Source organism: Leucopleurus acutus (assembly GCF_964270905.1).
Source record: "Leucopleurus acutus genome assembly, chromosome: 2".
In the NCBI taxonomy this organism is placed as follows: domain Eukaryota; kingdom Metazoa; phylum Chordata; class Mammalia; order Artiodactyla; family Delphinidae; genus Leucopleurus; species Leucopleurus acutus.
Genome location: NC_139143.1, coordinates 149885000 through 149898492, shown reverse-complemented (window position 1 = coordinate 149898492; position 13493 = coordinate 149885000). Strand labels below are relative to the sequence as shown.

The following is a 13493-nucleotide window of genomic DNA, read 5'->3' as shown; positions in this document are numbered from 1 at the left end:
GAACAGTTTTGCAGTTATTGAACACTGGCAATTACTGAAGGAGGAATAAATGAGATGCTAAAAATTACTATATAGAACACTGTTATACAAATAAAACCTAGGTTACTGGAGTTTATTGCCCCATAAATACCTTTTGCCAGGTGGTATACTGCCTTCCTTTGGGAAGGAAGACTGAACTGGGGGCAGTCTCTTGCTGCAGATTGGCAGATTGTTTTGTTTTGTTTTGTTTTTGGCCACGCCGCATGGCTTGTGGGATTTTAGTTCCCCGACCAGGGATCGAACCCAGGCCCTCGGCAATGAGAGCGCAGAGTTCCAACCACTGGACCACCAGGGAATTCCCAGATTGTTTTCTTTTTAATGAATATTTCAAATATATACAAAAGTAGAACAGTAAAATGAATACCCTATTCTCTAAGACCTGAAAGGAAATGAAATACATAGAACACTGACTTTAAAAGAAAATCTTGAATTCTCCAAGTAACAGTTTAACAGAAAAGTATATGTTGGGCCAGGTTATCTCATTAACAAAACAAATAAGCTGAACTTCACCACTTAGTAGGATTCCGTGGGATGCTGACTGAAGCTTTTTTTTTTTTTAATTGAAGTATAATTGATCAACAACGCTGTGTCAGTTCCAGGTGCACAGCATAGTGATTCAATATTTCTCTACATTACAAAATGATCACCATGGGATGCTGAAGCTTTAATATGAAAAACTAACAGTAAACACACTTGATCTTAACATTTAACAAATGTCTTTCCAGGGCTATAAACACCACAGGAAAGTCTTCAACCTCCTGCAATAGATTTCAAGCATCTTCCTTCCATTTTGGAAAATATGGCAAAAGCCCAAGTGCTCTCATATTTAAGGAATGCATATCTGAGGAAGCAGAACAAAGATAACATACTGTTCTTAAAAGACATTTGTATTTACTTATTCTGCAGATTTCCAAATAAATCTATAGTATGATTTGGTCTAAAATCCCTGGCAAATCTCTGAGTTGTTTAGACAAGATGACCTCACCTCAATGTATAGTACCAAAAACAGCTACAAAATCTCCCACCAACAACACAAGTTTGAAATCCAACTATAATCACTGATCACAAGGCATTATTGGTAAACACCATCCTCACAAGTATACCTTCCAGGCAGTAGTACAGGACTCAGAATGGATAGTCTGGCACATGTTAGTTCCTCAGTAAATAAGAATTACCTTCCCTCCACTAAACTCTACTTCAAAAGATCTGATTCAATTCTATTTCCAACACATAACTGTGCTAACTTTAGAATTCATTTTGTTTTGCACCTCAGTTTTCCCAATGATAAAATGAGATAGCATCTGTTTCTATCAACCTCATATGGGTGTTGTGAAGATCCAATAAAATAACATGAAAAGATTCTTAGATCTTTTTCTAAAACTAAGTCTATGATTTAGAATACTCTATTCAATGAGAGTAAAACAAATCTCTGAATTGTTACATTATATTCCTATCATCTAAACAACCAGATGAATTAACAAAATTTGACTCTTGTCAAAAAGATTTATTAACTTAAAATAGAATTACTTCAAATACAGACAAAAGCAAATTTCTGTTCAAGTTGGAATATTTTCAATATACAAGAATGTAAAAGAAAAAAATTCTAAATCTTCATGTTGAAGTTTTATTTTATTATTTTTTTTCCTTTTAAAAAGTTTTTGGCACTACAAGGTTCTGTAAAGAATAGAAGTGACAAATTTAAAACACATGAAAGTCTTTCCTAATTCTTAAGAACAATATATATAAAGTCTGAAGCAACCAAAGTATGAATACAGCTAATAGAAAATAAAGAATGTAATTTTTAAATTCTCTCTTTATACAATTCATCAAGGTTAAACAAAACATAAAATTCCCTTAAAAATAGGGTAATAAAATAGATGAAATTTGTATCACTCAATTCGGTGATACTAGTAAAAACTATAGTTCATATTTATATACAAATAATACAGTCTTTAAAAACAGTCTTAGAATTTAAATAAGCTATCTAAACGTGTTAAAATTTTAAATCAGGACCTGATTTGTTTTGCTTTCCATTAAATGTCACTTTTTCTGCTGAATGTAACTGACATTGAGGTACGGATACCCTTGAGACAGCAGGATTGGCTGGTTGCTGTGCATCGGTAGAGCAGCTGAAAGAAAATGGACTCGCATTACTCCGACACGTTTCCTCTTGGTGGGTGGGGACAACGCTCTCTACACCGACGGGTGGCACATCTGTCTGTTGGACACAACACAGACAGGAAACTGAAAGGCTTGTGCCTATTTATCTGACAACCTCTTAGAATTAACTGTAGCTAGTTCTCTTTTTTTCTATTTATATAGTAAAGAAGAGATGAAGCATGTCAAAACATTTAGTGCGGGGAGAAGGAGGAGGAGGGAAGGAAAATGTGGGTATGTGAAAGAAAATAGAGGAGACAAGAGAGATGGAGGGGAGGAATTAAGGGGAATAAATCCACCAGGGAAGAACTTCAGACTCTCCTCCTCCCCCAAAAGGGCTTGTATGACCAATAGTAATTTCCCTCAGCCCTAGTTCTTTGCTCAGAATAAACCAGCCATAGTTAAGGTTCTGCCATTCTATAATACAGCAATGCCCCACCAAGTACAATGGATAGTTTACAAAGGCTTAAGTGTATCAAGCCTGATAATCATACCAGGGGCTTCCCCTGAGAAGTTATTTTATTTAGTCAACATTCCCAGAGTGCCTTTCTTTACTTTCTTGAACTCCTAGTTTAACTGTATTAACTCTGACTCTAGTTTTCTTAACTCCTAAGTTAACGAAGTGCTGAAGGCCAGATTCAGACATTCCCTATTTGAACTGAGATACTGCTGAGGCAAGTAGGTTAGATAAAATGCTATTCATTACTTAGATCAAAGCCATTATTGGTACATTACTACCAAGAGAATATAATCAATTCTAATGTCATTCAAGTCTTAGTTTTACTAAACAAATTTGACTGTCACTACTCAACTCAAAAACTTCTACTGGATCCCCACCACTTACTAAGTCCAAACTCCTTCATAATATGGCCTCAGCCTACCTCCTCTAGCCTCATCACCTATACATTTTTCCATTTACCTCATCTAGTCCTATTATTTTCTCTTTTCTCTTTTTTCCCTATAGGAAAAAAGTTTCAGTGAAAAAAGTTCAGTATAATATGGATCACTTTTTTCAGTGAAAAAGGTTTTCACTGAGGCAAAACTAGTGACTTTGCATGTATTATGGCCTCAGCTAAGAACACTCTTCCTCTCTAATCTCTACATGATCTCTAGGAAAAAAATCCCATATCTCTTTCACGATCTAGTTTGAATGTCAAAATCTTGTGCAATTTGATCCCTGGTGTCTATATTCTGCTCTCTCTGCTAGGGCAAAGTTAACTGATTCCTCTAAGCTCCTATTCTTGTCTATTTCACAGGTCTGGCTTTCCTAATAAAATATGCATTAAGTGCAAGGGCTTTATTTAATTCTTGCTTGAGCAATAAGCACCTAGCGCAGTCTGACACACAGTATGCTCTCTCAATAAATATTTACTGAATTCATAAATTTTCACTCCAAGAGCCTGGCCTTTACAAAGGCTCCTTGTCCCAGAACAAAACCCACCCAGCCTGTGACAAATACGTAAGCAATGGTACCTTGAGTATAGAAAGGTTTGTTGGGCTGAAATCTGGCATTTCCCTGATGCATGAAGTTCTGATGCAAACCATAAGGCCACGAAGCTGGGACAAGAGGGAAATGGGGTCGTGGTGCATGTTCCCAAGGAATTGGAGGATTTAGTCCTGGAAATCCTGGCTCTGCATTTCAACAATAAAGGAAAGACATATTTTAAAACATCACTTTGTTCATTCAAATATTCCTTCATTCCACAAAGATTTATTGAGTATCTACTACTGACCAAGAAATATGCTAAATGCAGAGGATACCAAAAAAAATTTTTTAAGGAATAAAAACACTGTAATTGTTCTCAAATTATTCATAAAGGAAACATTTAAGAAGACATACACAATAATATGTGGTAATTGCTATAACAGAGCGGTGGAAGGTGTCTAAAGTGAGGACTAACCCAATTGTTCAGGGACAGAGAAGGTTTTCCTAAAATGATGGACTAAATTGAGTGTTAAAGGACAAAGAACAAGTTATGCAAAATGGGACAAGGAGGACATTTTAGACAGAAGGAATAGTATGCTCAAAAGCCAGGAAGCCGGAAAATACAGCAAGTTTGGGAAGCTGCAAGACGATTGGCAATACAGAGACAGAGGTAAAGTAAGGCAGCGGTAAGAGAAAAGGCTGGACAGGTAGGTAGGATCTATATTTCAAAGAACCTTAGTACATCACTAAGGAGCTTAACATCTTATCCTAAAGGCAATGCCAACTACACCAGAATCAATTATATCTTGGCCTGGAAGGAGATCCTATTAGAAGCTGAGGCATTGTGGTGAAATAGCTGAAAACTTGGGCATTGGAGCCAAATAGGTCTAAGTTCAAATACCAGTTACAAAAATTACTAAGGTTTAATTATGAACCCCAGGTTGTTATGGGTATTAAATAAGATAACAGAAATAAAGTAGCCTACACAACTTATGTCATATTAAGCAGGAACTCAAAAAATATGAGTCCTATTCTTTCTATGGCAAACCACTCCCACCAATCTACTTCCCTTTAAGATCTATCTTTAAGTACGTCTTTCAAAGCACAGTAACCCCTGAATCTTCTGGATCATTTCTGGTGGCTTTTCTCATTCAGGATCACAATGTGGCAGGAAATAATCTAAAAGACACTATCCTTATTCACTAAACTTCCTAGCAGGAAGTTAGGAGGTACAGGATAGGGAGGAGTAGGGAGCAAGAAAACTGAAACCATACTCCTAGCCACACTCCTACCAAGCTCAGTCTTCTCAGGAGGTAACCAGGTAAACAAAGCAGCTGGTTCACTGCAAGTTCATAAAGCCAAGTTACAACTAAGAGCTAAAGCTGCAGAGCTCAGAGTTTACAAAAAATAAGACTGGGTATACAGTATTGAGGTCCTGACCAATTGAGAAATGTTTTAACATAAAAGGGTATCTTTTAGAATATCCTTCAATCTCTCTTGGCCATTTTTCCCAACCAAGTATTTTCATAATACAATTAAAGATAGTCTGAAAAATTATCATTAAAGATAATCTGAAAAATGGGGTAAAAACTACTCATACAACCTCCTACTCTAATACAACCACTAGTATCATTTTAATATATCCCCATCCGGTCTCTCCATTTTTAACATAATGTTAACTTTAGCTGTAATATTAACTAGGAGTTGCGCACCTATCCAACAAATAATGTTTGCTGTGTAACACTTTATTACATAATAATAATACATTATACAAATAATGTATCTACATCAGGCACTATACTGGACACCAGGGAGACAATGACAGGCAAGAAACAATTCATAACCTCTAAAAGTTCAGTCTAATGCATTATGCAGACAAGTAGACAGGCGATTTCAACACAGGAAGACAAGTGTTATAATATGGATATTAAGGAAACATGAAGGAGAGAAATGATACCTAACACAACTGGAAGACAGGATCAACAGGAATTAAAGACTTCCTGAAGAAAGTGATCTAAATTTTAAAACGGAGGATGAGTAAGTTAGCCAAGCTTTGGAGCAAAGGAGAAGGAGGTGAGAGTGAGCCGGAGAGTTAATGGAGAGGATATTCCAGGCAGAGGGAACAACTTAGGTAAACAATCAGGGGTAAGAGTACGGTGTGTTTGTAGGATGTTAATTAATTAGTTCATTAAGGCTGAAACAGAGATCAAGGAGGCAGGGAGAAGAAGGAGTTAAAACTGAGTCGATATATCAAAAGGCAAAGCACTGGGCCTGTCTTCATGGTTATATAACTCAGTGACTATCAAGATGCATATCGTGGCATGCACACAATAAATATTTGTTGAATGAGAGAAGCAAAGGCCACATTAGAATGGCCATGTATGACATATATCCTTTGTTCCTGGAAATTTAAATGAGTTCCCACATTCTGGAATTTCTGCTCAGCAAAATATATTACCTGTATTATTCCAAAGAGGTCTCAGCGCTTTAAGAAATAATATATATTTGCTTAAAATTATCACTAAAATTATTTTGAAAATTGATAAAGGGAAAGAATCAAGCTTTTAGTCTGCATTTCCTATACAAACAATATTTCAGGATAACCAAGCAGTTAATAAGGAAAAGAATCACAGACAAAAATTACAGAAGAATCACAAAGAGTAAATAGAAAATACTGATAACTGTTAAATCTGGGTAATGGGGGGGTCATTATACTTTAATCTCTCCTTTTGTGTACATTTCAAATTTTCCCTAGTAAGAAAAAAATCTACATATAAAACTAGATGAATGGAATTTATCAACTATTTTTAAATATGCAAAGATTAAAAAATGACTGGATGGTAATACACCAAAATATTTCTGAGCAGTTCTGTCTAGGAATTGAGATTATATATGATTTTCTTTTTCAAATGCTCTACAAAGAATATGTATTACTTAGATATCAGTTAAAAAAAAAAACTATTCTTTCTTAAGCTACAAAGTGCTACTAATCTTTTTCTTTTTTAAAAATTGCTCCTTACTATAAGGGGACTTCCCTTGTGGTCCAGTGGTTAAGACTCCATGCTCCCAATGTAGGGGGCCCGGGTTCGATCCCTGGTCAGGGAACTAGATCCCGCATGCCGCAACTAAAAGAGCCCGCATGCTACAACTAAGACCTCACGTAGCCAGAGAAGTAAATAAATATTAAAAATAAAACAAACAAAAGAAGTTAATTTATGGGCTTCCTGGTGGCGCAGTGGTTGAGAGTCCGCCTGCCGACGCAGGGGACACGGGTTTGTGCCCCGGTCCGGGAAGATCCCACATGCCGCAGAGCGGCTGGGCCCGTGAGCCATGGCCGCTGAGCCTGCGCAAGAGGCCACAACAGTGAGAGGCCCGCGTACCACCAAAACAGAAAAAAACAAAACAAAACAAACAAACAAAAAATTGCTCCTTACTAAAAGATAGTTAAGGGTCTAGGGCAAAGATTACAGGTTTTGAAGAAAGAAACTGGTTTAAATCTTGGATCACTATGATTATGATAGGATGATAGTTACTTAACCCTTCAATTTCCTCAACTGTAAAATGAATGCTAGTAATACCTACACCAAGCAAGACTGCAGCGAAAATTTAAAATAATAACAAAATAATAACTAAAATTTATGTTTATTACCTCATTTAATATTCACAACATCCCTGTGAGTTAGGTGCTATTAATTCACCTATTTTACAGATGAAACCCATGCACAGATTACGCAACTGCCCAATGCCACATAATAAATGGCAGAGCCAGGATTCATATCCAGGCAGTCTGAATCCACAGCCTATACTCTTTGTCTAATGTTATACTGCCCCTGCACAAATACTGCTTGCCATCTTTTTACTCACATTTATTTCCCAGGTTCAACCAATAATACCAATCATCCAACCTTTCTACAGACAGACAGATACAAAAGAAGAAAAGGAAGGGTTACCCGAATTTCCCACTGTACCATTGTTCACCAGGGAATTTGGAGCCACAGTACGAGGCCAGTGTCCATCATGAGAGGAGCTAGGGATTGCCACAGGTCTGGCAGCAGGCTGTGCAAAGATGATGCTGGGATCGTTCAGGCCAATATTGCTGGGGGCGCTGCCTGGTGCAGAATGGATCACTGGGCCGTGAATAGGCCAGGATGGGGCAGGGATCTGGAGGGGGTGCATTGGCAACAATCCCATATTGTGCATGGGAGAATACTGAGCTGGTGGTGACTGAGGAAAGTTATACATAGGCATCTGGACCTGATGGGGGGGCTGGGCCCCCTGCTGAGGTGGGCCAAGCTTGGGTTGGGATCCTGGCTGAGATGGAGGCTGGGTAATGGCAGTGGATTGGGAAGAGTTCTGTGTAAATGGCTGGGGCTGAGGAGAATAAGATGGTGAATCAGACTGCAAAGAAAAAAAAAAAACATTTTAAAATTAATTTACAAACATCTTAATTTTATAAAAGCAGAGATTATCAAAATATAAAACTATGGAGTTATTTTACTAGAATATTATAAATAGAACTCTATGATATACATAGTAACAAATAATAACAGAACCTCATTTTATATGAAGGCAGAGTTTTTCCCAAAGTTCTCAAACCCTCTCTCACAGAGGTTTTATCTCGTAAACCTTTTCACTGCCCAAAGAAGAGAGCCCAGACATCATACCCATCATGTAGAACCCACAATTCCAATTTTAACTAGAAATTTACATCTAAATATCTCAGAGTCACTTTCATTCAGCTCCTCAACAAGCATTTACTGAGTGTCAATTAAGTATTGGGGGGACTTCCCTGGTGGTGCAGTGGTTAAGAATCTACCTGCCAATGCAGGGGACACGGGTTAGAGCCCTGGTCCAGGAAGATCCCACATGCCATGGAGCAACTAAGCCCATGAGCCACAACTACTGAGTCCGTGTGCCACAACTACTGAAGCCCACGCACCTAGAGCCCATGCTCCACAACAAGAGAAGCCACCGCAATGAGAAGCCCAAGCACCACAACGAAGAGTGGCCCCGGCTTGCCGCAAATAGAGAAAGCCTGCCGGCAGCAATGAAGACCCAATGCAGCCAAAAACTAAATAAATAAAAAAAGTAATTTTATAAAAAAGAAAAAAAAAGAATTAAAAAAATTATGTACTGGGCATTGTTCTAGGTATTAAAAATATAATACTAACATGTATGCCCTCATAAAGCTTAAAGTCAATGGGGGAAAAGAGGAGGAACAGATAAAGTTTACATAAGCAATCACAATACAGTATAATAATTACTATGATAAACACTGTAAAATATACAATGAAATCCCAGAGCAGGAACACCTAAACCCACTTTGGGAGAAGGAGGGAAGATAAGATGAAGGAAAGTGGAAATCTTCCTGAAGGAAGTGACCTTTAAGCTGAGACTCAAGATAAATAGAAAACAGTCTGATAAAAGGGTAGAGATAAGGAAAAGGGAAGATTCAGTTAGAGGGAACAACATAATTAAAGGTTATAGGTACAAAAATACATGTCCTTTAAAAAAAAAGTAATTGGAATCTGAAATGGTTGCCTAGGCTAGGGAAGCAAATGGTTGTAAGCTATTTTTTACAGATAGAAACAACAGGACCTTGTGACTGACTGGATGTGGAGGCTGAGGGAGGAGCAGTAGTTCAGGAAACTAGATAGATAGCAGGATCATTCAATGAGATGGAGAACACAGGAGGAAGAGGCAAACCTGGGGAGTTGGAAAGAAATATAAGCTACATTCTAGACATGTTGAAGCTGCAGTGCTTTGTGAGACCTCCAAATAGCAATGTTCATTAGTCAGACTCTTACCCAAATCTCAGGTGAGAAAAAAGTGAGTGCTAGAAGCAGAAGATGAAAGTCAGGGGCACCACAGGAAAGTGATTAGAGCACAGGTTTTGGAGACAGAACCTAAGGATACAAGTTCTGGTTCCAAGTGCCTGTTGACCTCATGCAAGAAACTTAAATCTCAGCTTCTTCACCCATAAGGTATAAATAAAAATAGAATCTACATCAGAGGTTTTTATGAAGATTAACTACAACAATATATGTCAAAAATATAAACACCAAATTCAGAATAGAAGATACATTTTAGTAGCAAGGAAGGGATGGTAGGAAGGCTTTAAGATGGGAACAGCATCCAAGAGGAATGCATAGGGGTTGTCAACTGTGGGTAATATTTTAAAAAACCAAAAACAACAAAGCATTAAGAATTGTTAAAACCTGGTGGTAGTGCATGGATGTTTATTATTTTCTATAATTTTTCAACATTTTAAAAATATTTTTTAATAAGAAACAGGAAGAACGAATGCATATACAGCACACAGCACTCAACAAATATTAGTTAATATAACTGTTATTATATAACTTTTATGAAACTGTCAGGCCCATAGTAGTACATATTCAAATGTTTGAGGTAGGGTTAGTGGGCTCCTAAATGTTTTTCCAAGACAAGCCCTACTGCTGCTCTTCAAATTCTCTAAGAATTTTTTCTAAAATACAGATCACATCAGATTTAGCATGTTTTAACAGATAACAGCTTTGAAGCTACACAGACCTGGGTTTGAATCTTTTAATTTTTCTTATTCTCAGCTTCCCAATTTGTAAAATTTGATCATACCAATACCTACCACTTCACATGTCCATTCAAAGGATTAAATGTGATAATACGTGTGAAGCACTAAAAGCATAGTGTCAGATTTAGAGTAAGCATTCAGTTAGTATTTAATTATTAATTTAAAAAGTGCAAGGTGAATACAGATTTAGACAAAGGTTAGAGCAACTCAGCAAAGTTAATAGACCTGTGAGTCTGAACACTAATTAAATACTCCATCTTTCACAGGATATATTTCACTAGGTATCCATATCAGTGATGAGAAGACACACAAAATTTCAAGCAAGTGAAGTGCCATGCATGTACTGCCCTAACAGTACTAAACCCTTAATACATCTCAATTTTGGGGTCTATTTTTAATTAATGGTACTCATATTCTTCCATTATGCAAAAGCTAAAACATCAAAGTTATCACCTAATTTTTTTTTTTTTTTTTTTTTTTGCGGTACACAGGCCTCTCACTGCTGTGGCCTCTCCCGTTGCGGAGCACAGGCTCCGGATGCGCAGGCTCAGCGGCCATGGCTCACGGGCCTAGCAGCTCCACGGCATGTGGGACCTTCCCGGACCGGGGCACAAACCCATGTCCCATACATCGGCAGGCGTACTCTTAACCACTGTGCCACCAGGGAAGCCCTATCACCTCATTTTAATCCAACCAACAACCTTATTTGGTTAGTTACCTTATTTTACAAATAAGAAATAGGTTCACTGAAGTTAAGTAGCTTGCCCATAGATATAAACCCAGATCTACATTACTCCAAAAGTAATGCTCATTCTAGCTGATGTGCCTAGCAAGGACACCTCTATAAAGCACTGTGTAATCTGGAAGATTGTATTTACCAATCTGAAAGATCCTATCACCTACCAAAATTAGTACTATCTTCCTGCCAAGACCAACCCATCTACAGGCAGAGTACTTACACATTCTGAGGACTGTCTAGTCCTTATGGACTGATCACCTGGTTGTTGGGCTGAACCAGCCACTTGTTGGGCATTTACAAGATTGCGGACCAGCTGGGCTGCTAAGAGAAGACATCAAAAAGAAATTCAACAGATAAAGAAAATAACAGAGAAACGACAATCAATAAACTCTCTTCTTCAGTACAACAGTCTCAAATCTGACATTTTATAAACTTGGACTTTTAAACTTATGATTATGTTAGTGAAGGACTTTTAACAACTCGTTTTTTTTCTTGTTTGTTAAGCCATTTCTCAATCCTTAGAGCATTAAAAAAAAAAAAATACACTGGTCCTGGAAACAAGAACAAGTGTCATATTGCTTTTCTAAAGGAGACAATATATTTATTTAAGAAAATAACTTCTGCAATAAGAATCTGAATAACTGGAAATCATCACTTATATTTTGTTTTTTTCTTTCAATAAACTCTCATTTGGGTTTCTAATTCATGAAATTCCTTGTGATACATAACAGGAACAGATCTCCCTCTCTCATAAAAGCAGTGGGAAGAGATATAATTTCTCCTATATGTTCCCCCCAAAATCTCTCTCTCTTTGATAGATTGTTAAGGTCCAAAATCATACAGCTATGTTTAGAATAGAGAATAATCAGGGTCCTTAGAATGACACCAACATAAATGACTTTATTTCCACCAGAAACTATTTTTGGCCTTTTTTATTTACCTGCCACACTGCTATTCCTCTGACGGGCCAGCTTGACCTCTGGGCACTCCCTTCGCACATGTCCTGCATCTCCACAGATAAAACATCTGAGGTCTCTGGGGTCTCTAAAGTCTCGAGTGTCGTGGAGGTCTCGGGGGTCAAGAAGGTCTCGGGAGTCTTTCTCTTCTTCATTCCCTTCCTTCTCTTCTTCACTGTCTTTCTTCTTTAGTCTAAACAGTAAACTGCTGATACCAATAATGTGGGGCTAGGGACTTATAAACTGAATGAACTACAGAACAAACTAAACTATACAAGAGTCTCACAATAAAGGGATTAATGTGCCCATCATTTCATGCATCATTTTGAAGGCAAGGTTCTCACATTTATAGTACACCTACTCATATGGCAGAAACTGGGTACTCTAGTAGTTTTATAATACAATATCAATTTTTAATATTTAGTATCAAATTTTAATCTTGTAACAATCCTTAGAGGTTGGTATTTACTATCTCCATTTTATAGAGGAAGACACTTGAGGTTTAGAGAAGGTAAGTGTCTTCTCTAAATTTAACAAAGAGCAGTGACGGAAACTAGGAGTTTACTCTGTCTGAAAAGTTCTAAGCTCTTTATATTAGGCAAGACTTGATGACTAAAGAAGGGATTATCCTGGCCTATTAACATAGTATATAGAACGTAGTAAAGTATATTTCATAGATGTATTTTCAGGGGGCACAGAGGATGTATATTCCTTAAGGTAAATATTATATAGGCATATCTCACAGCATATACCTCAAAGATTCAATTAATTATATTTTAATTATTGGTTTTCATAACTGTGAGGTCCTCAGCAAGAACCCCATATCTTGTTCTTTTATTCCCCTTCGATTCTAGCACAGTTTCCAGCACACAGTAGGTGTTAATAAATGCTTCTTCAGTTAAAAAAAAAAACCTGAGTGAATTAATGAATAAATGAACAAATAAATATCATGAGACACCACTGTACCAGAAATAAATCCCATTCTTTCACAAAATGCCACTCAACCATATATTGACCTAAAGGTTCAACTGAAAGCCCTGAACTTTCTCAACTTAAACATATCTGAACACAGTCATAGCTTCAATTTGTCTCACATTTATTTTCCCTGCAATGTTGATACATAATCATTTGCCAACCTTCTCCTTTTAGGGCAGTCTTTCATGTAGTGGCCTATTTTTCCACACACACGGCAACATCGATCATTGGGAGCCAGTTCTCCATCTGTTAGTACTCTGGAATCAAAGAAGTACTCCTAGGGAGAAAATACAACTTTACTAGGAAAAAAATCACTAAAAACTTTTGAATCCAAATGGAAAGCAGACTAAGACGCAAAAGTGATTTTTTGAAAAAGGAAATAAATACCAACAAATATTTCACTGAACTAAAACCATGATATGAAAACAAGATTCAGAATTATCATCATCAATATCACAGCTGCTAACAGTGCTAACCACTACACAGCCACATTATTTGCTCATTCATCTGTAGCATCTTTGTGTAATATCTCAATGAAAGTAGATATTATTTCCATGCTCATTTTATAGATGAGGAAACTGAGGCTCAGAAAATTCAAGTCGTTTGCCCACAGAAAAACGCTGGTAAGTA

General features: G+C 37.2%; 1 protein-coding gene across 11 annotated transcripts in view; it reads right to left on the bottom strand.

Moving 5' to 3' along the window:
* Window positions 1-1970: 1970 nt before the first annotated feature.
* Window positions 1971-13493, bottom strand: part of TUT4 (terminal uridylyl transferase 4) — a 149605-nt gene continuing 138082 nt past the window's right edge. For 4 of the 11 annotated variants that reach the window (XM_082833147.1, XM_082833155.1, XM_082833149.1 and 1 more), the window contains 6 exons: window positions 13025-13140; window positions 11873-12096; window positions 11153-11253; window positions 7573-8020; window positions 3670-3828; window positions 1971-2168 (listed from right to left, as the gene is read on the bottom strand). In XM_082833147.1, coding sequence (XP_082689273.1) covers window positions 2080-2168; window positions 3670-3828; window positions 7573-8020; window positions 11153-11253; window positions 11873-12096; window positions 13025-13140 — 1137 coding nt within the window. In that variant the 3' untranslated portion in view covers window positions 1971-2079. Of the gene's footprint in view, window positions 2258-3669; window positions 3829-7572; window positions 8021-11152; window positions 11254-11872; window positions 12097-13024; window positions 13141-13493 lie in introns of all 11 variants that reach the window. The other 7 variants (XM_082833154.1, XM_082833156.1, XM_082833153.1 and 4 more) reach the window with 6 other exon arrangements.